At 40.9% G+C, this 27,964-nt stretch overlaps 1 protein-coding gene across 1 annotated transcript in view; it reads right to left on the bottom strand.

The window, feature by feature from the left end:
• TPO (thyroid peroxidase) overlaps positions 1–27,964 on the bottom strand; it is a 202,309-nt gene that overhangs the window by 83,812 nt on the left and 90,533 nt on the right. Inside the window, exon 7 of the mRNA XM_075863906.1 lies at positions 13,850–14,108. Within this exon, the coding sequence (XP_075720021.1) occupies positions 13,850–14,108 (259 nt within the window). The remainder of the gene's footprint in view (positions 1–13,849; positions 14,109–27,964) is intronic.

Raw genomic sequence — 27,964 nt, forward strand, 5'->3', positions numbered from 1 at the left:
GTATGTTCACACGGCCTATTTACGGACGTAATTCGGGCGTTTTAACCCCCAAATTACGTCCGAAATTATGGCTTGAAAGCGTTGACAAACATCTGCCCATTGAAAGAAATGGGCTGACGTTTGTCTGTTCACACGAGGCCAAAGAAGTGTCATGTCACTTCTTCAGACGTAAATGGAGCAGTTTTCCATGGATTCCATGGAAAACCAGCTCCAGTTACGTCCGTAATGGACGCGGCGTTCAAGCACCTGCCCATGCCGTTACGGCTGAAATTACGGTGCTGTTTTCAGCCGTTACGGACGCTGCCGTGTGAACATACCCTTAGAGTGAAAGGTAGCATGGAATTTGGGACAGCTGTATTCTCGCTTTGTTATTTAAACACTGAGAAACAGGAGTCAGAAAATATTTATAATAGAAAAGAAGATATACATTTTATTATTATTTAAACAATGAGGGGATGTTAAATATACAGAGCAGCCAAAAAAGGATTTTACTGTATAAGGGCCACATTAGTGAAAGACTTAATACCGCAGCAGTGACAGAGTATAAGGGTATGTGCACACGGTGAGAGGCTTTTACGGCTGAAATGACAGACTGTTTTCAGGAGTAAACAGCTGCCTCGTTTCAGACGTAATTGCTCCTCCTCGCATTTTGCGAGGCTTCTCTGACAGCCGTAAATTTTGAGCTGTGCTTCATTGAGTTCAATGAAGAACGGCTCAAATTACGTCTGAAAGAAGTGCCCTGCATATAATGTATATAAGTGTCCTGCACTTCTTTTGACGAGGCTGTATTTTTACGCGTCGTCGTTTGACAGCTGTCAAACGACGACGCGTAAATGACAGGTTGTCTGCACAGTACGTCGGCAAACCCATTCAGATGAATGGGCAGATGTTTGCCGACGTATTGTAGCCCTATTTTCAGACGTAAAACGAGGCATAATACGCCTCGTTTACGTCTGAATATAGGTCGTGTGAACCCAGCCTTAAAAACATACATACAATAAAAAACAGTGCATGATATTAATAGTATGGGACAGGTAATGCCATGTCTAAATACACGCAGGAAGTCAGGACAGTGCATGCTGCATAATAATGTTATAACGAACCATGCACAGACAGCTAGGAGCACTGACCATGAGGAGGTCGCTGAACGTGCCATCGGGGACATGAAAATTTAGATTTCTCGGTCATGCAACTTGCAACATAGGTTTCAATACGCTGCTCTCCCCATCCTATATATAGCACAACAGATTCCATTTCAATATTGCACACTCAAGCCCAGTTACATTTCACAAAGGATCTGACAGTGAAAATGAAAGAACAAACAATAATATATTATAAGTATAAGATTGATATTTGATTATGTCCTGCACCAGCCTGGGCTGACTGTATGCGAAATGGCTAATCACATAGAAACCCTAAATGCCAGGATATATGTTCCCATACACAGGTTTAAAATGTTCATATTATTTTCTCAATGCAACAGATTTATGAATGACTCTGAAACATGAAAGGAAAAGCTGTTTGTCTGTAGAAGTAACAGAAGACAAAAAGCTAAGTAATCAGATTTGTTAAAAGCAGCATACTGCTTAGAAAAGTATAGTTCAATAGCAGCACTGAAGCAGAGACAAAAGCAAAGAAAAAAACCCCCAGAGCTCTACCATAAGGGGTCAGGAAGGAATGATGGCAGTTTATTTATTTGGGGACGTGACAAGCCCTTTTTAACCCCTTGAAGAAACAGACAATTTTAATTTTTTCATTTATGTTTTTCCATTATTGCATTTGAAGAGCCATAATTTTTTTTTTTATGTCGACATAGCTGTATAAGGGTATGATTTTTGTGGGACAATTTGTAGTTTTTAATATTACCCTTAATGACATTCCACGTACATGTATGTGGTAGTTGGGGGGGAAGTATGGAGCGGGCTCATGGACTGAGCGCGCTCCATATTTGGTGGGTGTTGGTTGTGTAATACAGCTGTCACCACACTGCAATGGGCGGAATCAAAGATCATTTATCCACTTAGATGCTGTGGTTAATCTGAATGGGGATAGGGTAGTAAGCTGTTGCCAGATCCATCTGGCAGCTGCTTACAGAGCATTCGGAAAGTTTTCAGACACCCCTAGATGAATTCCTCAAGGGGTGCAGTTTCCCAAATGGAGTCACTTTTGGGGGGTTTTCACTGTACTGGTACCTTAGGAGCTTTTCAAATGCAACATAGTGCAGAGAAATCAATGCAGCAAAATCTGCGCTCCAAAAGCTAAATGGCGTGCCTTCCCTCCCGAATTCTGCCGCTTGCCCAATCAGCAGTTTATGACCACATGTTCGGTATTTCTGTACTCTGGAGAAGTTGCTTTACAAACGTTGGGGTGCTTTTCCTCATTTATTTGTTGAAAAAGTTAAAAATGTTGAAGTAAAGCTACATCTTATTGGAAAAGAATGTAATTTTTCATTTTCACTGCCCAATTCTAATGAAATCAATGAAACATCTGTGGGGTCAAAATGCTCACTACACCCCTAGATGAATTCCTCAAGGGGTGTAATTTCCAAAATGGTGTATTTTTTTGGGTGTTTCCTTAGTTTCAACACCACAAAGCCTCTTTTAATCTGACATGGTGCCCAAAAATATAATATAAGAAAAGGAAGGCCCTAAAATCCACTAGGTGCTCCTTTGCTTCTGGGGCCTTTGTTTCAGTCCATTAGCACACTAGGGCCACATATGGGATATTTCTAGAAAATGCAGAATCAGGGCAATCAATATTCAGTTGTGTTTCTCTGGTAAAACCTTCAGTATTACAGGAAAAAATTATTAAAATGGAATTTCTGCAAAAAAAACTAATGAAATTTGCAAATTTTCCTTCCACTTTGCTTTAATTCCTGTGAAACGCCTGAAGGGTTAAGAAACTTTCTAAATGCTGTTTTGAATACTTTAAGGGGTGTAGTTTTTTAAATGGGGTGATTTGTGGTGGTTTCTATTATTTAAGGCTGTTAGGAAAGTTCTATTTAAAATGTATGCTTATTTGATGCAATGAAATTATAAAGTGTTAAATATGCTTTGCTTTCAAGTCTGGGACAGTTGAAATTTCTCAATAAAGACAGATGGAATTTAGGGAAGTTCAACTTTATCCCAGTTTCAGTTGTGTCAAAATATGCTTTATGAAGCAAAACTGCATTAGACTAGTATTTTGTGTAAGATACTCACTGTCATGTGCAAAATGTCACCTGGTTGTGGTTAAAGCCTATATAAACCACGGCTTATGTGTCGAAGCTCAGACAAACTGCTGATTTATTGTCATTTTGTCTCCTTGCCGCAAGAATAAATGAAGCGCCTTCTCAACTTACTTGGATGAATCCTTGAATTATTATTGATAAGAATGGAAAATTCTCCTAACAAAGGCCCTCAAAGCCACTTCAGAACTGAACTGTCCCCTAAAAAAAATGGGCTTTAGACATTTTCTTGAAAATGTGAGAAATTGCTACTAAACGTTCTAGAAAATTAAAAGGATGTTAAAAAAAACAATGCCAATCTGAAGTGTACATATGGGAAATGTTAACTAGTAAGTATTTTGTGTGGTATTACTATCTGTCTTATAAGCAGATACATTTGAATTTAGAAAATACACATTTTTTGCAAATTTTCTGTAAATTTTTGTGTTTTTCACAAAAAATATTGAATATATTGACCAATTTTTTTTACTAACATAAAGTACAATATGTCACGAGAAAACAATCTCAGAATTGTTTGGATAGGTAAAAACATTCCCAAGTTATTACCACATATAGTAACACACGTCAGATTTAAAAAGTTAGGCTCTGTCATCTGGTCCAAAAGTGGCTGCGGCGGGAAGGGATTAAAAATGAAAAATGCTAATTTCCCACTGACATAAGTATTCAGACCCTTTGCTATGACATTTGAAATTTAGCTCTGGGGGCCTCCCATATCTTTAAAATTTCTTTGAATTATTTCTACACCTTGATTGGAGTCCATCTGTGGTAAATTAATTTGATTGGACATGATTTGGAAAGACACACCCCTGTCTATATAAGGTCTCACAGATGACAATTCATATCAGAGCAATAACCAAGCCATGAGGAAGAAAGAACTGCCTGTAGAGCTCAGGGACTGGATTGTGTGGAGGTACAGATATGGAGATGGGTACAAAAAATTTTCTATTGCACTGAAAGTTCCCAAGAGCACATAATTCTTACATGGAAGAAGTTTGTAACAACCAGGACTCTTCCTAGAGCTGGCCGCCCCACCAAACTAAGTAATTGGGGGAGAAGGGGCAAGATTAGAGAGCTGATCAAGAACCCAATGGTCACTTGCTGAGCTCCAAAGATCCTATGTGCAGATGGGAGAAACTTTCAGAAGGTCAACCATCACTGCAGCACTCCACCAGTCTGGGCTTTATGGCAGAGTGGTCAGAAAGATGCCTCTCCTCAGTAAAGGACACATGAAAGCCCACCTGGAGGACTCTCAGACAGTGAGAAACAAGATTCTGTGGGCTGATGATACCAAGATTTAACTTTTTGGCCTCAATGCTAAGCATCATGTCTGGAGGAAACCAGGCACTGCTCATCACCTGCCTAATACATCCCTACATTGAAGCATGGGGGTGACAGCATCATGCTGTGGGGGTGTTTTTAAGCAGCTGGGACAGGGTGGAGCAAAGCACAGAAATATTCTTAATGAAAACCTGAACCAGAGTGCCCTGGACCTCAGACTGGGCTAAAGGTTCACATACCAACAATACAATGACCCTAAGCACATAGCCAAGACAACACAGAAGTGGCTTAGGGACAAATCTGTGAATATCTTATAATGGCCCAGCCAGAGCCCTGACTTGAACTCAATCTCTGGAGAGATCTGAAAATGGATGTCCACCGACAGTGCCCATCCAACCTGACAGAGCTTGAGAGGACCTGCAGAGAAAAATGGTTTAAAATTCCAAATCCAGGTGTGCAAACCTTGTGGCATCATACCCAAGAAGACTGGAAGCTGTTATCGTTGCCAAAGGTGCTTCAATTAAGTATTGAGTAAAGGGTCTGAAAACTTATTTCAATGCAATAGTTTAGTTTTTCCTTATCAATAAATTAGCAAAGATTACTAACATTCTGTTTTCACTTTGTCATTATGGGGTATTGAGTGCAGAATGATGGTTAAAATCTTTAATGTTTTTTAATTTTAGGACAAGGCTTCAATATAATAAAATCTGAAAGATTTTAAAGTGTCTGAAGACTTTCCGCATGCACTGTACCTCCCCTGGGAACAAAAGGATCGGGCATGTTAAAATGCAACTGCCCGATCTTTCTTGCCCCAACATTTGCCATCGGAGAGGAGTTGGAGGAACTCCATACACATCGGCTGATCTTCAAGTTCAGACAACATTAATCTAATATGTATTGCCGCTATAATAATAATAATAATAATCTTTATTTATATAGCGCCAACATATTACGCAGCGCTTTACAATTTAGAGGGAACATGAAACAAACAATATCAGACATTACATAGTGACAAAGTTCATTTACAATTCAAACCTGGGGAGTGAGGACCCTGCTCGCAAGAGCTTACAATCTATGAGGACATAAGGGAGACACAAAGTGTAATAGTGTTTGTTCTGTACAATGGTCCGGCCATTTTTATACACATGCGGTGGTAACATAAAGCTGCATGAGCCGGTCACCAGCCAGTATCCGTGTATGACGGACATGAAGAGAAGGAGTGTGAGGGAATCTTATTCTGATGACTAATCTAAATGGAGGGCCATGGAAAGGAGTCAGATTAGGGAATGTTATAGGCCTGTCTAAATAGATGTGTTTTCAGGGCACGTTTAAAACTGTGGATATTGGGAATTAATCTGATTGTCTGGGGTAGCACATTCCAGAGGACGGGTGCAGCACGAGAGAAATCCTGGAGACGGTAGTGGGAGGTTCGGATTATGGAGGATTTTAATCTAAGGTCGTTGGCAGAACGTAGAGCCCGAGTAGGGTGGTAGACAGAGATGAGGGAGGAGATGTAAGGAGGTGCAGCACTGTGGAGAGCTTTGTGGGTGAGAGTAATAAGTTTGAATTTTATTCGGAAGGGGATGGGCAACCAGTGCAGTGACTGGCACAGATTAGAGGCGTTGGTGTAGCGGTTGGTCATAAAGATGAGCCTGGCTGCTGCATTGAGGATAGATTGGAGAGGGGAGAGTTTAGTGAGGGGAAGACCGACTAGTAATGAGTTACAGTAGTCAAGACGAGAGTGAATCAGAGCAACAATGAGAGCTTTGGCAGTTTCCTCCGTAAGAAAAGAGCGGATTCTGGAGATGTTTTTGAGGTGAAAATGACAGGAGCGTGAAAGTGATTGTATGTGAGGAGTAAAGGAAAGATCTGAGTCAAAAATAACCCCGAGACAGCGGGCGTGCTGCTTAGGAGTTATGATAGTGCCACACACAGAGATGGAGACATCAGGTTTAGGGAGGTTAGTAGATGGTGGGAACACAAGGAGCTCAGTTTTAGAAAGATTCAGTTTCAGATAGAGAGAGGACATGATGTTAGAGACAGCGGACAGACAATCACTGGTGTTCTGTATTAGAGCAGGGGTGATGTCACGGGAAGAGGTATATAATTGGGTGTCATCAGCGTAGAGATGGTACTGGAAGCCAAATCTGCTGAGGGTCTGTCCAATAGGAGCTGTGTAGAGAGAAAAGAGGAGTGGACCTAGGACTGATCCCTGAGGAACCCCGATATCAAGGGGAAGAGGAGAAGAAGTGGAACCAGCAAATGACACACTGAATGAGCGGTCAGAGAGATAGGAGGAAAACCAAGAGAGAGCCGCGTCCTTGAGGCCAATAGAGTGGAGCATGTTAAGTAGGAGTTTGTGGTCTACAGTGTCAAAGGCTGCAGAGAGATCCAAAAGAATCAGGAGAGAGGATTTACCGTCCGATTTAGCCGCCAAGAGATCATTTGAGACTTTAGTAAGGGCAGTTTCTGTGGAGTGTAGAGTGCGGAAACCAGATTGTAAGGGGTCAAGAATGGAGTTAGCAGAGAGATAGCGGATAAGGCGAGAGTAGACCAAGCGTTCCAGGAGTTTGGAGATGAAGGGCAGATTAGAGACTGGTCGGTAGTTGGCAGCGCTGGATGGGTCAAGTGTTGGTTTTTTCAATAATGGGTTTATAATGGCATGTTTAAAAGCGGAGGGAAAGATACTAGAGGAAAGAGAGAGGTTAAATATTTTAGTGAGGTGACTAGTGACAGCTGGGGAGAGAAACTGGAGGAGGTGTGAGGGGACAGGATCACTAGGGCAGGTAGTAGGACGAGAAGAAGAGAGGAGCCTCGAGACTTCTTCTTCAGTTATTGGGTCAAATGCTGAGATTGAAGAAGAGGGAGTGCGGGGGGGGGGGGGGGGGGAAGGGGATCGATGTTACTAGGGGACTGGGAGATAATATCATGCCGGATGTTGTCAATTTTAACTTTAAAATAATTGGCCAGGTCTTCAGCACTGAGTTCTGTGATTGGCGTCTGCACTTTAGGACTAAGGAGGGAGTGAAAAGTATCAAAGAGGCGTTTTGGATTATTAGATAGTGTGGAGATGAGAGAAGTGAAGTAGACTTGTTTGGTGCGGTGAAGGGCAGAGTTGTAAGTTTTGAGCATAAATTTGTAATGGAGGAAATCTGCATCCAAATGCGATTTTCTCCACAGTCGTTCGGCACATCTCAAGCACCGCTGAAGAAAGCTGGATTGAGGCGTGTGCCAGGGTTGTCGTCGTCTTTGTCGGGTGGTTCGGAGTGTAGTGGGGGCTGCTTCATCCAATGCATTTTTGAGAGTGTTATTATAAAGTTTGGCAGCCAGATTGGGACAGGAGAGGGAAGAGATAGGGGACAATGAGGACTGTAGACTGTCTATGAGTTTCACAGTGTTAATGGCATGTAGATTTCTGTATGTCTTATACGTAGGGATGACCTGAGGAGGCAGAGCCTGCCTTCTGCTGTAGCCACAGTGTATATTATAAAGTGTTAATTCCTAATGTGCTGACACTTTGGAATATACATTTATGGTTATATTTAGCCTTATCAGCCACATGCAGTGAAGTCTATCAACAAGAAACAATATGGATGACATTTAAAGAACAGATGGAGAATCTCCTCTCAGCCCAGGTCCATATTCTTGGCCTTGAAGGGCATTATTAAAGTGGCTAGTGGTGCAACAGATATTTGTTAGGCTGTGTTCACATTACAACTTGACATCTCATTCATTTCAGGCTGACAACTGATGAAAAAATTGATGACATTAGTTTCCATCAATCACATTAGTTTACCATTAACATTAATGTAAATAAAAATGTTTAAAAACTCTGTTTTTTCGAGGAAAAAATAAGCTGTTTAAAAGGCCCTCTCCCTCTCATGAATGTTTCTCCAATGTAGCAATTGGCTACAAGTTTCCTGTCAAAATAGCAACACTTAAGAAAATAAAAATGGTGTTTGTCCATTGTAATTGGCTACATCACTGATACACTTATTTAATGCACATATATTAGGTGGCGGAGGTGGGACAAACTTTCTTGGTCCCCAAGGCAGGGATTTCTGTATGCTCCAACCACTCTCGTTCCCTGGCGTTCAACATGATATCTGTCATTCACTTAGTAGTCCACCAGCATTCTTCAGCTCCTATTTTGGCTCATACAATGAAAGGGCCCTATTTAAAAAGACGTGATTTGCAAACCTGTTTCCAAACATGTGCCTTTCACAAAAATGTAAATGCATACATCCCAATTAATATTCTGTTCCGATTTGTTTCCCATAAATATATGGTATGGGCCTTAGAGAATGCCTAAAAGATCATATTTATTCGACTTCATTGCAAAATCAGCGGGCCACCCAGAGATACTAGTTTGTTCAGGAGCCCTAACCATTTTCCTGTTTTGGGGCTCAGATATTTCTGATGGAGCCCTGTACATACACACTAATGTGATGTTTTTATTTTTTTAATTCAGTGTTCCCTCTTTGAATTTAGCCTTAAGTGACCACCTACATCGCATACCTCTTGTCCCGGCTCTCTTAGGTGGTTGTATTTTTTTATTTGCTAACTTATTTAGCCACTAGTTTGATAACACCTTCTTATTTTACTACTGTACGGTTCTATAGTCACACAAGATGTGTTAATTACGTATAGCAATTAGTAGAAATGACATCTGCCACTATAATATCTTTGCTCACTGTACCAATATAAACTACAGCTGAATCTCATCAATGATTCATGTGACAGCAAAAGGAAAATATATATTAACTAATTAGTTCATGGCTAGTTAATGATAGGGATGGAAGCAGGATAAAGACACCATTCAGATATAATTTTTCAGAAATGAATCAGAGACAAATGCATTTTTCATTTACAGAAGAGAGTGCAGTATTTCCCTACACCCGCCTCAAAATAATCTACGTAGAATATAATCACAAGAAGTTCTACATGAACAGATGAGGATGTACAAGCTGAGTGCTCCCGCTTTACTTGCATGTTTAGAATGAGCCATTGCTAATTGTTACCTACTGCATTGACTCCCACTACCACTTACCGGTATGTGCTTTCAAGGTACCCAATATAATGAGCCAGTTACCACCAGGTTTCTCAGTGAGGAGTAATGGACTTAACTGCTTACTAATTAACTCTTACATCTACCATGGATGGTAGGACGATCGAACAGGCTGGACCATAGTCAGGACTGGATTACAACCGGGAGCCAACAATAAACAGAGTACCAAGAAGCAGAATTAGAACTGGAAGTGGAAGTGGAGGTGTTGTACAATCCATGTAGTGTAACTACCTCACATATGGCGGTGTGGTCTTGGTTTAAAGATGTAAACTATTAAATATGATGGTATATGCATATAATATCAGGACACTTTGTCATAGATTTATACCCTCTTACCTTGGATCGTAATTTATATATAGATGTTTTATTATGAAAAATTAATAAAAAGATTTTTGAAAGAAAGAACTGGGAGTGGAAGTCAACTAAGGTCAGAAATGGATCAATGATTCACAATCCATTGAGACAGGCACCGTTTATGAAGCTCAGGCAAGGAATGATGCAAGGACTAACGCACTTAATGACTCACTAATAGTAAAGGGGTTTTCCAGAGAGTAAATTGATTCCTAATTCTCAGTATTACAGCCATTCACTTGAATTTGATAGGGTTAAAATTGTGATGACCACTGAATTGCTCTCCAAGTTTAATTAGTATTTTATATCTGCTGTACCAGACTCAAAGTGGAACGAAGAAACAATATGTGGACCATCAATACACATTGGCTGGTCGATGGCTGGCATGAGGGGAGGGGGATTGGAAAGGCATAAAGGAATAAGATCTGGTTGTTGATCTCCAAGTATTAAACAACCCTTTTAGTAAAATATCTCCTACTGCGCTAGTTTGCTTAGAGAGATCTGGACTACAAAACATGGTCAAATCAGACACCTCTATATTTGCTATAGCAATTTATCTTCCCAATTTAGGGTTGACTTTGGTTAAAAGTTACAGATAAAGCTGAAGTTGTATTGCTTAGTAATAACTGAATATATCTGGAATGCCGAAGTCTTAAAATTTCTTGGCAAGGGTGAGCTGCTTATAAGAGAGTCTGTGTTTAGATTATTTCCAAAGAAATTTAGAGACTAACCTCCTAATTAAAAGAAGATAGGATGTAGGAAGATTAATAGGGGCCATTTGGAGAAGATGTATTATTTTAGGAGAATTTTGCGGCCCATACAAGAGACCATTGGTATATCTAACTCTTTATGCTGATGAGTCACTTTTTTCAAGAGATGAAGGTAATTTAGAGAGAAATTTAGAGAGAATTGCCATGGATGTTGCTTGACAATTTAAGTCCCAAGTAAATGCCCTTTTACACGTGTTTCATATGAACGCTCATTCCCAACCATTGCCCTGTGTAAACAAGGCAACAATCAGCCCGATGAACGAGCAAACATTCATTTATTGGCTGATCTGCTAGTTTACGCGGCCAATAAAATGGTTGCTAGTTGGCAGCACATCTGCCAGTGTAGACAGGGAGGTGTGCTGCCAACATGATTGTAGTAACAATCGCTCGTCCCCATATATAATTTATCATTGCTCCTTGTAAAAGAAGCAAATGAGCGCCGATCAATGAGTGTTTTCACAGGCTATATTGATCCGTGTATAAGGACCCTAAGAGATGCTAGACTTAGACCAAACAAAAAGAATATTTATTCGACAAATCAGCTAATACTTTAGTGGGGATATTTATACACAGGGCTTCACATTTAGACCGATTGACTTTGACATTTTATAAAGCACCAATTTAACCACATAAAGTAAAAAATGTATGGAATGTCGTAATTGGGTTGGTGAAACGTCATTTTTTTAAATCCATTTGTTGCCTTATTTTCCCAATCAATCTATGTGTTCTTATATAGCTACTTCCACAGTGTTGCTTATCTTTCAAAGGCCATTATACTAAATAAGGGTTTTACCATGAAATAGAAGAATGTGCACATGTAAAAGGGGAATCTCACTATTGCACTTTAGGAATTAAACCAAAAGCCCCTGATAGTTAACACATTATACTGCTACCCAAAGTGGAATTCAGGTGTATTGTAACGCTCACAGCAATACCTATTTGAGGGGAACTGCTGACAGAAAAACGTCATCTAAGCAGCACGCCCGAGAGCACCCTCAAACTTTGGGGGGCTTTACAGTGGGTGCGCTAAGCACCTTATATTAATGCCGATGTTAAAAATTATTTTAAATTAAGACAAATCATTGTTTTGGCATATATTAAATATTTATTACTTTTATATTAAATTAAAAACAGAAATGGAAAATATTTTATGCACGTTGACAATTACTTTCGCATTAAATTAATTATATTATTATTTGTAATTAGGGTTTAACAAACCAAATAGAAACATTTAGTAATTTCTTAATTAAAATGCAACAAACAAGTAATATTTAAATAATTATGTTAGATTACTAGTCATTTCCTAATTTTAAATTATTCATTATAGTAAAATGAAAAATGACTTATCTATAAAATTGTAGTTTCCATTTTGAATTAACAGTTTTTGACTTTTATTAAAAAAATTATTATTTGAGTTATTATAAAAAAAGGATTTCTATAGATAAAAATGTTTTATTGGTAGAGAAAAGAGTTATTCTGCATTACCCTTAATTTTTCATTCCCACTTATCAATTTTATATGAAATGGTCAATAAAATTTGTCATATCGTTTGACGTTAACCAGTTTTCACAAAAAAACGACACCATAAATAATAATAAAATAAGGTTTTAAGGAATTTGAAGGCCAAGTTAACACTCACGTGCCCACAGTAGGTGCTTTTGAAGGCGGAGAGGTGTCAGCATGGGCCCTCTGACCAGTCTGTGGCTATGCAGCTGAAACGTAGTGTGATGCACTGATTGTACCAACATTATTTTATCATAGCCAGCAGTAACTTTTTCAGCAATTTGTTCTACAGTAGTTCTTGTGCGGGAGTGGACAGACAGGCTTCGCTTCCCATGAGCATCATTAAGCCTTGAGTGCCCTTACGCTGTCACCAGTTGACTGGTTGTCCTTCCTTGGACCATTTTTGGTAGGTATAAACCACTGCATACTAGGAACACCCCACAAGATAAGTTGTGAAGATGCTCTGATCCAGTGGTCCAGACATCACAAGTCACTCAGATCCTTAAAGGGGTTGTCCGAGATTTAATGACTTTGTGTTAATGCTTGTAATTTATAAATGTAAATACATTTGTAATATACTTCCATTTTCCAAAGTGGCCCCATTTCCAGATCCTGCCGTGGGGTACTTGACGGGTGACGTCACTCTCTGCATTGGCTCTGGCCGCTTTGTTGATCTTGAATTCTTTTCCGGGTATACGACACGTCACTTGTGACGTGGTGTATATTGGCTTGTTCTGTTGTAACGCGCATGCGGGGCCCCTGCTGTTATCTCGAGAACAGCAGGGACCACGAGAACAGCAGTGACAGTGCATGCACGTTACGGGCTGTGAAGCAGAACAAGCCGATAAACACACGTCACAAGTGATGTGTCGTATACCCAGTAAAGAATTCAAGATGAACAAAGCGGCCAGAGCAGAGAGTGACGTCACCCGGCAAGTTCCCCCGGCAAGATCTGGAAACGGGGCCACTTTAGAAAATGTAAGTATATTACAAATGTATTTACATTTATAAATTACAAGCATTAACACAAAGTCATTAAATCTCGGACAACCCCTTTAAGCTTACCCAACCCATTTCTCCTCTTTCTAACATCCACTTCAAAAGCTGACTGTTCACTTGCTGCCTAATACATCTCACCCCTTAAAAGGTGTCATTGTAACAAGAAAGTCAATGTTATTCACTCAATCAGCTGTCAGTGGTTTTAATGTTAAAGCTGAATTACAATATATATAGTTATATAGATATATATATATATATATATATATATATATACACTCCTCAACATTGAAATTGCAACACCAAGAAGGGCAAGCTGTAAGGTTATGCAAATTGAGAAAGTAGCAGGTGTTGCTGAGCGAGATATGTAATATACATCATTATGATATATTGGAACGTATAGGGGTTGTCAAAATTTTCCAAATGATTGCCATTTCTTGGGAACTTAGGACTTTCAATGTATGATTGGTCGAGATCAGACATACGGAACCCCCACCGATCAGCAGCACCATCTCGGCTACTTCATTATTTAGCTGCAGTACTATATGCAATCATTTACAAATCCCAGAAAACCTGTAAAAGAATCAAAACTACAAAACATATGGGTATAATTCTACAAAATGTGAAAATGTAATGTTTTATATAGCTGATAATTACCTTCTTTTATAATCCTCCAGGGGCGAAAAAAGACTTCATTTAGTAGAAGACTTGGGTACTGTGGGTGCTCTCTATACTGAGAATCCAATCTATGCACAACTGGAGGAATAGTTGCATGGCCAAAGCGAAAAGCCGCTGTAGAAAATACATTAGAAATTGAGGGATTGATGTTTTTATTGTATCCTTTGTAAGCTCCAAAATACTTCTCAGAAGCTGAAGGACCCAGAATTTTCGGAATGTAGTCTCGTACAGTGATGACCTTTAAAAAAAAATGAAATTCATGTATTATAAGCATGGATTTCTTAAATTGTATTTTTAAACACAGTCTTCAATTGAATTCACTATCTTATATATAAAAACCCACCAGACTACTTTATAAAATATATTTCACCCAGGGACAACCAAATTTTTATTTTTTTCATACTTTATTGTAATTTTAATAATGCATAGAGATAAGTTATCACTCTTCAAATAGAAATATATATTGCAATTAGGGTTTAGGCCTCAACACACACTCAGACCTAAAATTGGTTGTCCCATCGGGACAACCCCTGTTTATATGCCCTATTAGGCTATATGAACCTCATAGAGGGGGTCTCCTCCTTGGGACCCTCTTTACGAGCTGGAACAGAAAGCCGCTAACACATAGTGACAGACTCAAGCCATCCATGTATTAACACTGAATGGGAAATGGGTAGTTGGCTGTCAATTTTTTGGGACTGGAAAACCCCTTTAATCACAGAATAAATGATATCATTATTATAAAGGCTGAGAATTGTCACATTAACACCTTAAAGGCTATGTTTGTAAGCTTTTGTTGTTAAATGAATGTGTTAAGTGTTTTATGCAACTTTCAAATGTAACCTTATTTTAACTTTTATGATACAGTTTCTATGCATCCTTTATACATAGAAGCTGTATCGTTCTCTCTCAGAGAACTAATGGCTTGGCCAAGAAAAGGACCTGCATGTTTCTAACATAAAGGATTAGGCTAATAACAATCACATCTAACTTAGTCCTGTATAAAGGATACATAGAAGCTGTATCGTAAAAAAAAAAAAGATCAATTGCAAAGTTGCATAAAAACACATAAAAAATGTATTTAATAAAAAATAATAATTGCTTCCAAAGGGGTACATACCCTTCAAGGACCCAGTCTATTTTGGGCTTTCAGGAACAGGCAATTTTGTTTTTGTTTTTACAAGAGCCATGACTTATTATCCCATCTACGCAGCTGTGTGTGGGGTTGTTTTTGCGGAATACGCGTAGCGCTAAAATTAATGTGTTAACTTTACTTTGCCATTTGTTATGATTGTGACAATACCGTAGATATGTTTATTTTAGGACTTACTACTTTAAAACCATGAAAAACTTTTTCATGAAAAAAAAAAGGTTTAATTTTGTAAGGAAAGTCTGCGATTTTTAATTGCTTTTATAATACTTTGAAATTATTTGATATGCCTACGGCAGACCTGGGGGACTTTGTAGGCCCCCGGCTGTGATAGTAACCTCTCTGCAGCCTGCAATTATGTTGCAAATAGTGCCTCCTTCCTCTGTCAATATCTTTAGATGCCGTGGCCACTATTTACCGCGGCATATAAGGGGTTAAATGGCCGGAAAAAGAGTTTTGGTGATCTGCTGGTGATCGCGAAGGCAGAGGTCCTGTACCTGCACTACTAACAGAATGTACTATTACATTCTTATGCGGGAAGGGGTCAAACATCTGTCAGTTGATCCTTTATCAACAGACTACAAACTATCACAGTTTCAAATAACAATGAATACTGAAAATAAAAAAATACAACAGATTAATTTCCTATTTCAGGCTGGATGACTATCACTACATAAGTGTAGGAAATTGATTTGACTATTTCCTAATATATGTGCATTAGCAGATATGCTCCATTTGAGAACAACAACTATTTGCAGAGGCGGAATGAAAATTGTCTAGGCTCCTGGGTAATAAGTTTCACGGGTCTCTTACTGCGATACATTTGTCTTTTTTACTTTATTTAAAAATGCTCACTCTATGACAGAAAAGTTAAGATTTAAAGCTTCATATAATCCGACCTCCTATGAAGATATAAGGTAATGCTTAACTGTAGGCAGAGGCCTAACTAGGTTTTATAGGGTCTCACAGCAGAGACAGGGACGGACCACCACTGCCCAGATGATAGTAAATTATATTGCAGACAACAGTACAGATAGATAGATAGATAGATAGATAGATAGATAGATAGATAGATAGATAGATAGATAGATAGATAGATAGATAGATAGATAGATATGAGATAGATAGATAGATATGAGATAGATAGATAGATAGATAGATAGATAGATAGATAGATAGATAGATAGATAGATAGATAGATAGATAGATAGATAGAGAGATAGATATGAGATAGATAGATAGATAGATAGATAGATAGATAGATAGATAGATAGATAGATAGATAGATAGATAGATAGATAGATATGAGATATATAGATAGATAGATAGATAGATAATAGATAGATAGATATGAGATAGATAGATAGATAGATAGATAGATAGATAGATAGATAGATAGATAGATAGATAGATAGATAGATAGATAGATAATAGATAGATAGATATGAGATAGATAGATAGATAGATATGAGATAGATAGATAGATAGATAGATAGATAGATAGATAGATAGATAGATAGATAGATAGATAGATAGATATGAGATAGATAGATAGATAGATAGATAGATAGATAGATAGATAGATAGATAGATAGATAGATAGTCCACCATCCAGCAGCACCAGTCAGGAATATAGGTGGGTGCACGTCCCAGGAGCCCGATCACTGCTCCCAAATCCTCAATATTCGTCCAATAAGAGACAGCACTCCAATTTGTGATAGAAAAAACGGCTTTTTATTAGCCCCTGTGCGACGTTTCGGCTCTTTACATGGAGCCTTTCTCAAGCACACAAACCGTGTAAAAGCTTGTGCTATATATGGAGACCACACAACTGGTCTCATTAGGCAAGTGATTTAAAATAAAACAAAAATAAGTACAAAGATACAGTCATGTTGCATCAGTAAAAGTTATAAAATACAAAGACTGCCCAGATGATAGTAAATTATATTACAGACAACAGTACAGATAGATAGATAGATAGATAGATAGATAGATAGATAGATAGATAGATAGATAGATAGATAGATAGATAGATAGGTAGATAGATAGGTAGATAGATAGATAGATAGGTAGATAGATAGATAGATAGATAGATAGATAGATAGATAGATAGATAGATAGATAGATAGATAGATAGATAGATATGAGATAGATAGATAGATAGATAGATAGATAGATAGATAGATAGATAGATAGATAGATAGATAGAGAGATAGATATGAGATAGATAGATAGATAGATAGATAGATAGATAGATAGATAGATAGATAGATAGATAGATAGATAGATAGATAGATAGATAGATATGAGATAGATAGATAGATAGATAATAGATAGATAGATATGAGATAGATAGATATGAGATAGATAGATAGATAGATAGATAGATAGATAGATAGATAGATAGATAGATAGATAGATAGATATGAGATAGATAGATAGATAGATAGATAGATAGATAGATATGAGATAGATAGATAGATAGATAGATAGATAGTCCACCATCCAGCAGCACCAGTCAGGAATATAGGTGGGTGCACGTCCCAGGAGCCCGATCACTGCTCCCAAATCCTCAATATTCGTCCAATAAGAGACAGCACTCCAATTTGTGATAGAAAAAACGGCTTTTTATTAGCCCCTGTGCGACGTTTCGGCTCTTTACATGGAGCCTTTCTCAAGCACACAAACCGTGTAAAAGCTTGTGCTATATATGGAGACCACACAACTGGTCTCATTAGGCAAGTGATTTAAAATAAAACAAAAATAAGTACAAAGATACAGTCATGTTGCATCAGTAAAAGTTATAAAATACAAAGAAGTGGCATTGTGTATATATGATGGTCCTCAGATCAATCAGGGCCATCCAGTTTACAGCAGAAAAATGCTAATTAGTGAACAACTTTAAAAAAAAATGCAGGTGCATATCATATAACAAATTAAAAACATGAGCCTTGTGTTTACCTCGGATCCATGTGTTCGGGTTGTAGTTCCGGTGCCTGAAAAGTGGGGTGGCGACTATCTATGACAGAGTAGTCTCTTGCTACAGCGCACTTTCGCGCATGTGCAGTGCCACTATGAGGCAGGCGACGACCATCTTAGTACAGTGAGATATAGACTAATAACTTTAAAGGAACAGTGTCACCAAAATTATTTTTTTAATATGTTAAAGATGTTAGTGCTTTATTAAAAACGTTTGGATTAATTTGTGTGTTTGTGTGTTACTTTTTTTTATTTTTACACTTTTTCTTCCCTATGGGGGCTGCCATTTTTTTTTCCATTTCTGTATGTGTCGATTAACGACACATACAGACATGGAATACGGCAGCTCCAGTCCCATAGGGACTGCGAACGGGGCCCGTTCCATCCACTTTCGTGTACGCCGCTGTGTGGGAACGGCGCATGCGCCGCTCCCACACAGTTCAATTTGAAATGCGCGCCGTCCGGCGCCATTTTCCTGTGGACCTGAAGTCGCGGCCGGACAGTAAGATTACTACTTCTAGTCGCGGCTTCCGGACTTGTGCACATGGAGCAGCGGCAGCAGACGGAGCGGATGGACCGGAGGGAGCGGCGGCGACTGGAGCAGGTAAGTTATTTCTATGTATGTTCGTGTTTCAGTGTGTTTACTACTGTATGTAAACCTTCTACACTGTGTGTTAGCTCAAAAAATGGCGTTACACAGTGTAGGAGGTTAGACCGTTCAAACCCCTCGTTTATCCCGGCACTAGCCAGGATAAAGGAGGGGGGATTCTGAGAGCTCACTAGAGCGAGGGATTTTTACCCAATTTTGCAGCATAAAGCAATGTGGTTGCTTTACCACATGCAATGCTGCAATTTTGGGAATGGCTCCATCTAGTGACCAGTGCTGGGAAATATTATAAATTGAATCCAATTTATAATATTTCCTGACTCGTGAAAAAAAATAATAATAATTAGAGCAATGTTTAATCACCTATACACTAACTGTTTAATTAAAAAAACATGTTTTGCTGGCAACACATTCCCTTTAAGAGTCAAGAATATGTTGCGCTGAAGTGCTGTCTCTTATTGGACGAATAGATAGATAGAGATAGATAGATAGATAGATAGATAGATAGATAGATAGATAGATAGATAGATAGATAGATAGATAGATAGATAGATAGATAGATAGATAGAGATAGATAGACAGACAGATGATAGATAGATAGATAGATAGATAGATAGATAGATAGATAGATAGATAGATAGATAGATAGATAGATAGATAGATATGAGATAGATAGCGACCCCACATGAGACAGAAAATATAAGGTCACTGAGTTCTTTTTCCGCACCAAAAGGAATGATGTCCTGCCACTTCACTGGGCCCTCTCAGCCTTTAGGCCCCATAGCAGCTACTATAGCTATATCCATGAGTGGGTCCCCTAAGGGCATGACCACACGTGGCGGATTTCCTCCGCAACTGTCCGCATCAATGCCGCACCTAATCCGGGTTGCGGATTACGGCTGCGGATCTGCACAAAATGTGCAGAAAATTGATGCGGACTAGCTGCTGCGGACTGCGGGAAAAGTGCTTCCCTTCTCCCTATCAGTGCAGGATAGAGAGAAGGGACAGCACTTTCCCTTGTGAAAGTCAAAGAAATTCATACTTACCGGCCGTTGTCTTGGTGACGCGTCCCTCCTTCGGCATCCAGCCCGACCTCCCTGGATGACGCGGCAGTCCATGTGACCGCTGCAGCCTGTTATTAGCCTGTGATTGGCTGCAGCCGTCACTTAGACTGAAACGTCATCCTGGGAGGCCGGACTGGAGACAGAAGCAGGGAGTTCTCGGTAAGTACGAACTTCATTTTTTTTTACAGATACATGTATATTGGGATCGGTAGTCACTGTCCCGGGTGCAGAAACAGTTACTGCCGATCGCTTAACTCTTTCAGCACCCTGGACAGTGACTATTTACTGACGTCTCCTAGCAACGCTCCCGTCATTACGGGAGCCCTATTGACTTCCTCAGTCTGGCTGTAGACCTAGAAATACATAGGTCCAGCCAGAATGAAGAAATGTCAAGTTAAAAAAGCAAGACGGATCCGCAGCACACATAACATGTGCATGACAGCTGCGGACTTCATTGCGGAAATTAGAATCTCCATTGAAGTCAATGGAGAAATTCCGCCATGAGTCCGCCACTGCTCCGCAACAGACAGAGCATGCTGCGGACACCAAATTCCGCTCCGCAGCCTATGCTCCGCAGCGGAATTTTACGCCTCGTCTAAACGAACACTGCTAAATTAAAGTGTAAGTCAATGGACAAACGGCTCCGCTGCGGATTAACGCTGCGGAGTGTCCGCAGCGGAATTTAAGTGAAATTCCGCCACGTGTGAACCCAGCCTTATGCTCTAGGTCCTCGGTCATTATCAGATTGCCCAAACCATTTCCGCTCCTGACTATATAAATGCACTTGATGAACAACAGCAAGGCTCTAAATTTCTGCAGCTTCCTACACTATTCTGCAGTCAGAGGCCCTTGAGCTCATAGTAGGCTGCTGGAAATGGCCGCTTGAAATCTGCAGTTGGCAGGGGGTCGGCAGCTACAAGGATTCAAAAAACTCCATAACTGGCCGTTCATTCTTTTCATATGGTTCTGATTCCTACACTTTTGTTTTAAAACCACTTGCCTACTATTTACTGAAAACGTGTAGTCACAGCTGAAGTATTCAAATATCCCATTCTTCTCAATCCGCCTATATCCCACCCGGTAAACATAATACGATCTATGTCTTTGTCATTTCTTCCGTATACCAGTCCGTTTACCTATTATGTGTATCTGTTCCAGAACTCCAATTACCACCGTGAAACCTCCTTAGCCGCTCATGCTCTGTTTCCTCATAACTTTCCTTCTGCTTCACGCTCATATTCTTCTTTCACACTTGCATACCAATCAGTCAGCTGTACATGGCCTCTCTGTAGTCTTAAAAGTCGTGGTTTTCTTTGCTTTCTGTTGAGCGTCTTGTTTCAGATAACAATAACTACGCTTGTAAGCAATCTTTACTGTTTCTTGTCAAAAAATCTAGATTTGTGATGTTAGCAAGCTACTTATTAAGACATGCACTGCTGCGAAAACTTGCCAAGCTCACACTTTTTTAGCTCTCTATTAGCCTTGATGACCTTATCTAAAGAACTCCCTCTCTGGCCAGCTGCTACTTCTGGAAATTGAAGACACAAAAATTGGTTCATAATAGAATTGCTGACCTTATATTTATTGCCAAACAACCACACCATGACTTAACATTTCCATGTTTCTGTCTTATTACCGCAGCTGACATTTTCATCTTTGGCACAGGGTTCCTGCAGAAACATCTATTGCTTTTAATCTCATATCCAGGCCCCTAATCTGCGTTCTTTGTGTGGACAAATAGCTAATGTGTGTTTCTGTCCACGGCCTGGATCGATTGAACAGTGTGTAGATGTTTAATCAGATTTGCACCGTCTAAAATACATTTTGAGGCAGCAAAAAATTTATCTTTGTGAACATATGATAAGCCTCAAACAATGTAAAGTTATTGTTAGCACACTTGTAAAGAGCACAGGTTAGGCTGCGTTCACATCTGCATCAGGGCTCCGTTCCGAGCTTTCCGTCGGAACGGATCCCTGACTGACACAAACGGAAACCAGAGGTTTCCGTTTCCATCAGCATTGATTTCAATGGTGACGGATCCGGTGCAAATTGTTTCCGTTTGTCTCCGTTGTGCAGGGGTTGCGTCATTTTGACAGAATCAATAGCGTAGTCGACTACGGTATTTATTTAGTTAAAAATGATGTAACCCCTGCACAACGGAGACAAACGGAAACCATTTGCAATTGGAACGTCGGAACGGAGCCCTGACGCAGATGTGAACGCAGCCTTAAATAGAAAGCACTTGGAAACAGTAATGCTGCCAGAAATGCTACAGAATTTTTATATCTAAAAGCACTGTCAAATCCATGAAGCAACATTAGCAAACTGCTAAAAGCCTACTTGCAGCGATCCTTCTAAAAACCTCTTAGGATATGCACATCATTGGGTAAATTTAAGTTTCTAATTTAGAATTAAAATATAATTGCTCTAAACCAGCGGTCCCCAACCTTTTTTGCACCAAGGACCAGTTTCATGCAAGAAATTTTTTCCAGGGACTGGCATGGAGGGTGGGTTGCGGTTGTGGGGTGGTTAGGGTCAGTTCACACGTTGCGTAAATACAGCGGATTTTCCACAACGGAATTCGTTGCGGAAAATCTGCAGCAAATACAGTAGCAGCAAAGTAGATAAGACAAAACAAATCACATCCACACGCTGCGTAAATAGTGAGAGCAAGAACCGCTCAGAAATTGACATGCGGTGCAGAGTTTTATTCCACAGCATGTCAATTATATTTATATATTATAAACGCTGCTTATTTGTTGCGAGTTTTTCCTATTGAATTCAATGGGGAGGTAAAACCCACAACAAATAGCAGTTCTTGCGTTTATTTGCAGCAAAATCGCAACGATTCCACCACAAAAACGCAACTCAGAAAAAAAAACAAAAAAATTATACTGACCCAGAAGTCTGTGTTCTTCTTCCAGGCCGGCCTCCTGGGATGACGTTTCATCCCAGGAGGCCGGCATAGATGACATTAGAGGGCCGGCCTCCTGGGATGACTTTCATCCCATGTGACCTCTGCTGCAGCCAATCACAGGCTGTAGTGGTCTCCTGGGATGAAACGTCATCCCAGGAGGCAGGCCAGCTAAATGCTCAGCAGTTTCCCGCAGTGGACATTCCAGGCGAAAAACTGCACCACAGTTCTGTGTGGTTTTTCGGCTGAAATTCCCTGCGGCCCCCGGGGCGGATACCAGATATCGCGGCCCAGTACCAAATGATCCGCGGCCGGTATTGGTCCACGTCCCGGTGGTTGGGGATCACTGCTCTATACGTTTTATAAACTTCAGTCTCTCTACAGTGTGAAAGGGGAGGATGGAAGTGAGGGGAAAACTCCCAACGTACACAATAAATGTGTCCATAGGGATTTTCTTCTATCCTTTTTTTTTTGAAGGATGGAATAGCATAGTATTGCATCTTGAGGGATCCTGCAAAAAAACTTTCACTGCACAGTATATGTTCATTTATGGATGTCACCGCAGCTTCAGGAAGCTTCAGCTTCAGTCCTCAGGAAGCGCTCTGCCCAGAGACCTTGGCCCTTATATAGACAGTGACATCAGGAGCTTCCCCAGGGCTGGTGTTCCGAGCAGAGGAAGCATCAGGGAGTGTCCTGCCCAGGGACTCCTGCAGCCTTCCATCAAAGGCAATAATGCAACGTGAAAAGAGCGTTATGAGGGAAGGGGGGAAAGATTTGTGGATTTGAAAAAAATGCATTGCCTTCAAGCACAGCTACTCAGACACTGTGTTTAAGCAACTGGTTATTTTGTAAGTGGCAGGGTCCAGTGAGTGTTTTCTCAGCACAGAGGAATAGACTTTCCCTGAAGTGCAAATCAGCTGAATGAAGAGAGAGAATTCAATTTAGAGGCTAAGGTTGGGATTGGGGGTGGGGTGGGGTGGGTTGCATTCATGAAACACCTGCCTTCTGCACCAAGAAAGCTTTTCCGCCCCAGACAACATTTGTAAAATGAATTTGTAACATAAAGTTTGGTCACTAGTACTCGGCAGTTTAAACTCAATGGTTCAATGATACTCAGGAATGTATGACCGATTGTGGGTCAACACAACACTGTTTCTGTCTGTCTTATATGCATAAATTAGATTTTTGGCTGGTTGCAATTGTATTATTTCTAGATGTTTACTAGTTATCTGTAATCTATTTATCAAATAGGCCAAGTTAAGGTCCTTTCTGCTGGTAACTGAGCGCCAATCGACACAATGTCAAGCAGATGAGCGCTCTTTTAGCTTCATTTACATTATGTAAATATTGTACTCAGGGGCGAATTAAGGGTACCATAGGCCCCAGGCACTTTTTCAAGTCTGCCCCCCCGAACTCTGAAGACAGAACTCTGATGACACTATACCGTATATATTTACAGATTTCTGTTTAAGCGGCCACAGATCTGGCACGGTTTTCAATTTTCTGTAAAAGCAGAATGAGCCATACAGAAGAGAGGAAACAGAATACTTTGAGACCCTGTCAGGACCTTTAAATTGTTTGTGGTTTCCGGTAAAAACACCTGCTGTGCGTGAATATAAACTTAAATAACCTGTCTCTGTCGTTTAACCCCTTAAAGTCCAAGCCATTATTCATTTTTTACTCGCCGTCTTCCTAGGGTCATAACTTTTTTATTTTTACGTCAATGGAGTGGTGTGTGAAGGATTTTATTTTGCGGGAGGGGCTGTCATTTTTATTGGCATTTAAAGTGACATATAATGGTTGAATTGGAAAAAACTGAGATTCCTCCAAGTTTTTTTCGGTTTAGTTTTTACTGTGTATATTTACCTTCTCTTAAGGTAAAAGCAGATTTACCATCTACTTTTACCTTAAGATAAGGTAAACATATACAGCCTCAGTACCAAGTTTAATACAAATATACAGCCCCAGAACCAAGCTCAGTACATATATATAGCCCCAGAACCAAGCTCAGTACATATATACAGCACCAGAACAAAGCTCAGTACATATATACAACACCAGAACAAAGCTCATACATATATACAGCATCAGAACCAAGCTCAGTACATATATACAGCCCAGTAGCAAGCTCAGTACATAAATACAGCACCAGAACCAATCTCGGTTCATATATACAAACCCAGAACCAAGGTCAGCACATATATACAGCACCAGAACCAAGGTCAGTACAAAAATACAGCACAAGAACCAAGCTCTGTACATATATACAACACCAGAACAAGGCTCATACATATATACAGCATCAGAACAAAGCTCAGTACATAAATACAACACCAGAAAAAAGCTGTAAAGGATCTGCCAGACACAAGTTCTGTGTCGACGCCCATAGGTAATCAGTCTGCACCTGCTTCTATGTTTGTGAGACTGACTCCATTTCCACCACCCAGGGTGGCAGGCTTAGGAGTGAGAGAGCCTATCACAGCCTGGCCAGACGGAGCTAGCTCCCGCCCTCTGTCTATTTATACCTGCCTTTCCTGTTCCTCCTTTGCTTGTGATTCTTCTCTGCTGGTTTCCTGGCCCTGCTGCAGCTTCTTGAACTACTGATCCTCTGCTTGTGATTGACCTTGGCTTTTCTGACCACTCTTCTGCTCTGCGTTTTTGTACCTCGCTCATCTCCTGGTTTGACTCGGCTCGTTCACCTGGCTTGTTGCTCACGGTGTTCCCGTGGACAACTTCCCCATTTCCCTGGCTTCTTTGTACCCTTGTCTGTTTGTCTGTCATGCACCTATTGAGTGTAGGGACCGTCGCCCAGTTGTACCCCGTCGCCTAGGGCGGGTCGTTGCAAGTAGACAGGGACTGAGTGGCGGGTAGATTAGGGCTCACTTGTCTGTTTCCCTACCCCGACATTACATAATCACAAGCCCATATACCTAGTCTACCCTGGTCCCTGACACTACTATGGACCCTCTTGAGACCCTGGCTCAGCAAATGCAGGGCCTCTCCCTAATGGTCCAGGCCCTGGCTCAGAGGGACAACCAGCCTGATGCTACCCTGGTAGTGCCCCTCACCTCACCTCTTGAACCCCACCTCAAGTTTCCTGACCGGTTCTCAGGGGACCGGAAGACTTTTTTCTCCTTTCGGGAGAGTTGTAGGCTCTATTTTCGCTTAAAGCCCCACTCCTCTGGTTCTGAGAGCCAGCGGGTGGGTATAATTATGTCCCGGCTCCAGGACGGGTCCCAAGAATGGCCCTTCTCCTTGGCTCCTGACGCCCCAGAACTTTCCTCTGTTGATCTTTTCTTTTCTGCTCTCGGGCTCATTTATGATGAGACTGACAAGACTGCTTTTGCCGAGAGTCAGCTGGTGACCTTACGTCAGGGTAAGAGACCTGTTGAGGAGTATTAATTCTGACTTTAGGAAGTGGTGCGTAGCTTCTCGGTGGAATGACCCTGCCTTAAGGTGCCAGTTTAGATTGGGTCTGTCAAACGCCCTGAAAGACCTGCTAGTTAGCTATCCCTCTTCTGACTCCCTAGATCAGGATTTGGCTTTAGCGGTATGACTTGACCGACGTCTCAGGGAACGACGACTTGAACGTGTTTGTGTTTTCTCCTCTGACTCCCCCATGATGCCTCCTAAGGTTCCGTTGCTTCGTTCTTCCACGGAAGACTCGGAGGTACCTATGCAACTCGGGGCCTCCGTGTCCCCCCAACAGCGTAGAGAGTTCCGCAGGAAGAATGGTCTCTGCTTCTACTGTGGGGATGACAAGCATCAAGTGAACAACTGTCCTAGGCGTAAGAATAAGCAGCCGGAAGAACTTCCGCGCCTAAGTGACCATCGGGGAGGTCACTTGGGCGCACAGGTATTTCCCGTAAATATGAAACGTAATAAAATCTTGCTTCCCTTTCAGGTCTCTTTTGGTGGTAGGTCTGCTACCGGCAGTGCCTTCGTGGATTCAGGGTCTTCTGCTAATATTATGTCTGTGGAATTTGCTATGTCTCTAGCTATGCCATTGATTGATTTGCCTAAACCTGTCCCGGTAGTGGGTATCGACTCCACTCCTCTTGCTAATGGTTATTTTACACAGCATACCCCTGTTTTTGAACTCCTTGTGGGCTCCATGCATTTGGAGCAGTGCTCTGTACTGGTGATGCAGGGATTATCGTCCGATTTGGTTTTAGGCCTTCCCTGGTTGCAGTTGCATAATCACACTTTTGACTGGAATACTGGGGATCTTACCAAATGGGGTAATGAATGCATGACGTCATGTTTTCCTGTTAATTCTATTTCTCTCCCTGAGGAGGTGAACACTCTACCTGAGTTTGTTCAGGACTTCGCTGATGTTTTCTCTAAAGAGGCCTCCGAAGTGTTACCACCTCATAGAGAATATGATTGCGCAATTGAATTGGTACCAGGAGCTAAGCTCCCTAAGGGTAGGATATTTAATCTCTCTTGTCCCAAACGTGAAGCCATGAGAGAGTATATCCAGGAATGCCTGGCCAAGGGTTACATTCACCCCTCTACTTCTCCGGTAGGTGCTGGCTTCTTCTTCGTAGGGAAGAAGGATGGTGGTCTTAGGCCATGCATTGACTACCGAAACTTGAATAAGGTCACTGTAAGGAACCAGTATCCCTTTCATTTGATTCCTGATCTCTTCAATCAGGTTCAGGGGGCCCAATGGTTCTCTAAGTTTGATCTACGGGGGGCTTATAACCTTATCCGCATCAAAGAGGCGGATGAGTGGAAGACTGCGTTTAACACGCCCGAAGGTCATTTCGAATACCTCGTCATGCCCTTTGGGTTGTGTAATGCTCCCGCGGTCTTCCAGAATTTCATAAATGAGGTTTTAAGAGACTACCTGGGGGTATTTCTTGTTGTGTACCTTGATGACATACTTGTGTTTTCCAAGGACTGGTCCTCCCACATTGAGCATGTCAGGAAGGTGCTCCAGGCCCTTCGGGAAAACAAACTGTTTGCTAAGACCGAAAAATGTGTGTTTGGGGTGCAGGAGATACCGTTTTTGGGTCAAATCCTCACTCCTCATGAATTCCCTATGGATCCCGCCAAGGTCCAGGCTGTGGTGGAATGGGTCCAACCTGCCTCCCTGAAGGCGTTACAGTGCTTCCTGGGGTTCGCTAATTATTACAGGAGATTTATTGCTAACTTCTCGGTCATCGCTAAGCCTCTTACGGATCTCACTTGCAAAGGTGCTGATCTCCTCCACTGGCCTCCTGTGGCTGTCCAGGCTTTTGAGGTCCTTAAGAAGTGCTTTATCTCGGCCCCAGTGCTGGTTCAGCCCAACCAAATGGAGCCATTTATCGTGGAGGTTGACGCGTCCGAGGTGGGAGTGGGGGCTGTCTTGTCCCAGGGTACCAGGCCCCTCACC

Source organism: Rhinoderma darwinii, chromosome 4 (genome assembly GCF_050947455.1).
Source record: "Rhinoderma darwinii isolate aRhiDar2 chromosome 4, aRhiDar2.hap1, whole genome shotgun sequence".
Lineage (NCBI taxonomy): Eukaryota > Metazoa > Chordata > Amphibia > Anura > Rhinodermatidae > Rhinoderma > Rhinoderma darwinii.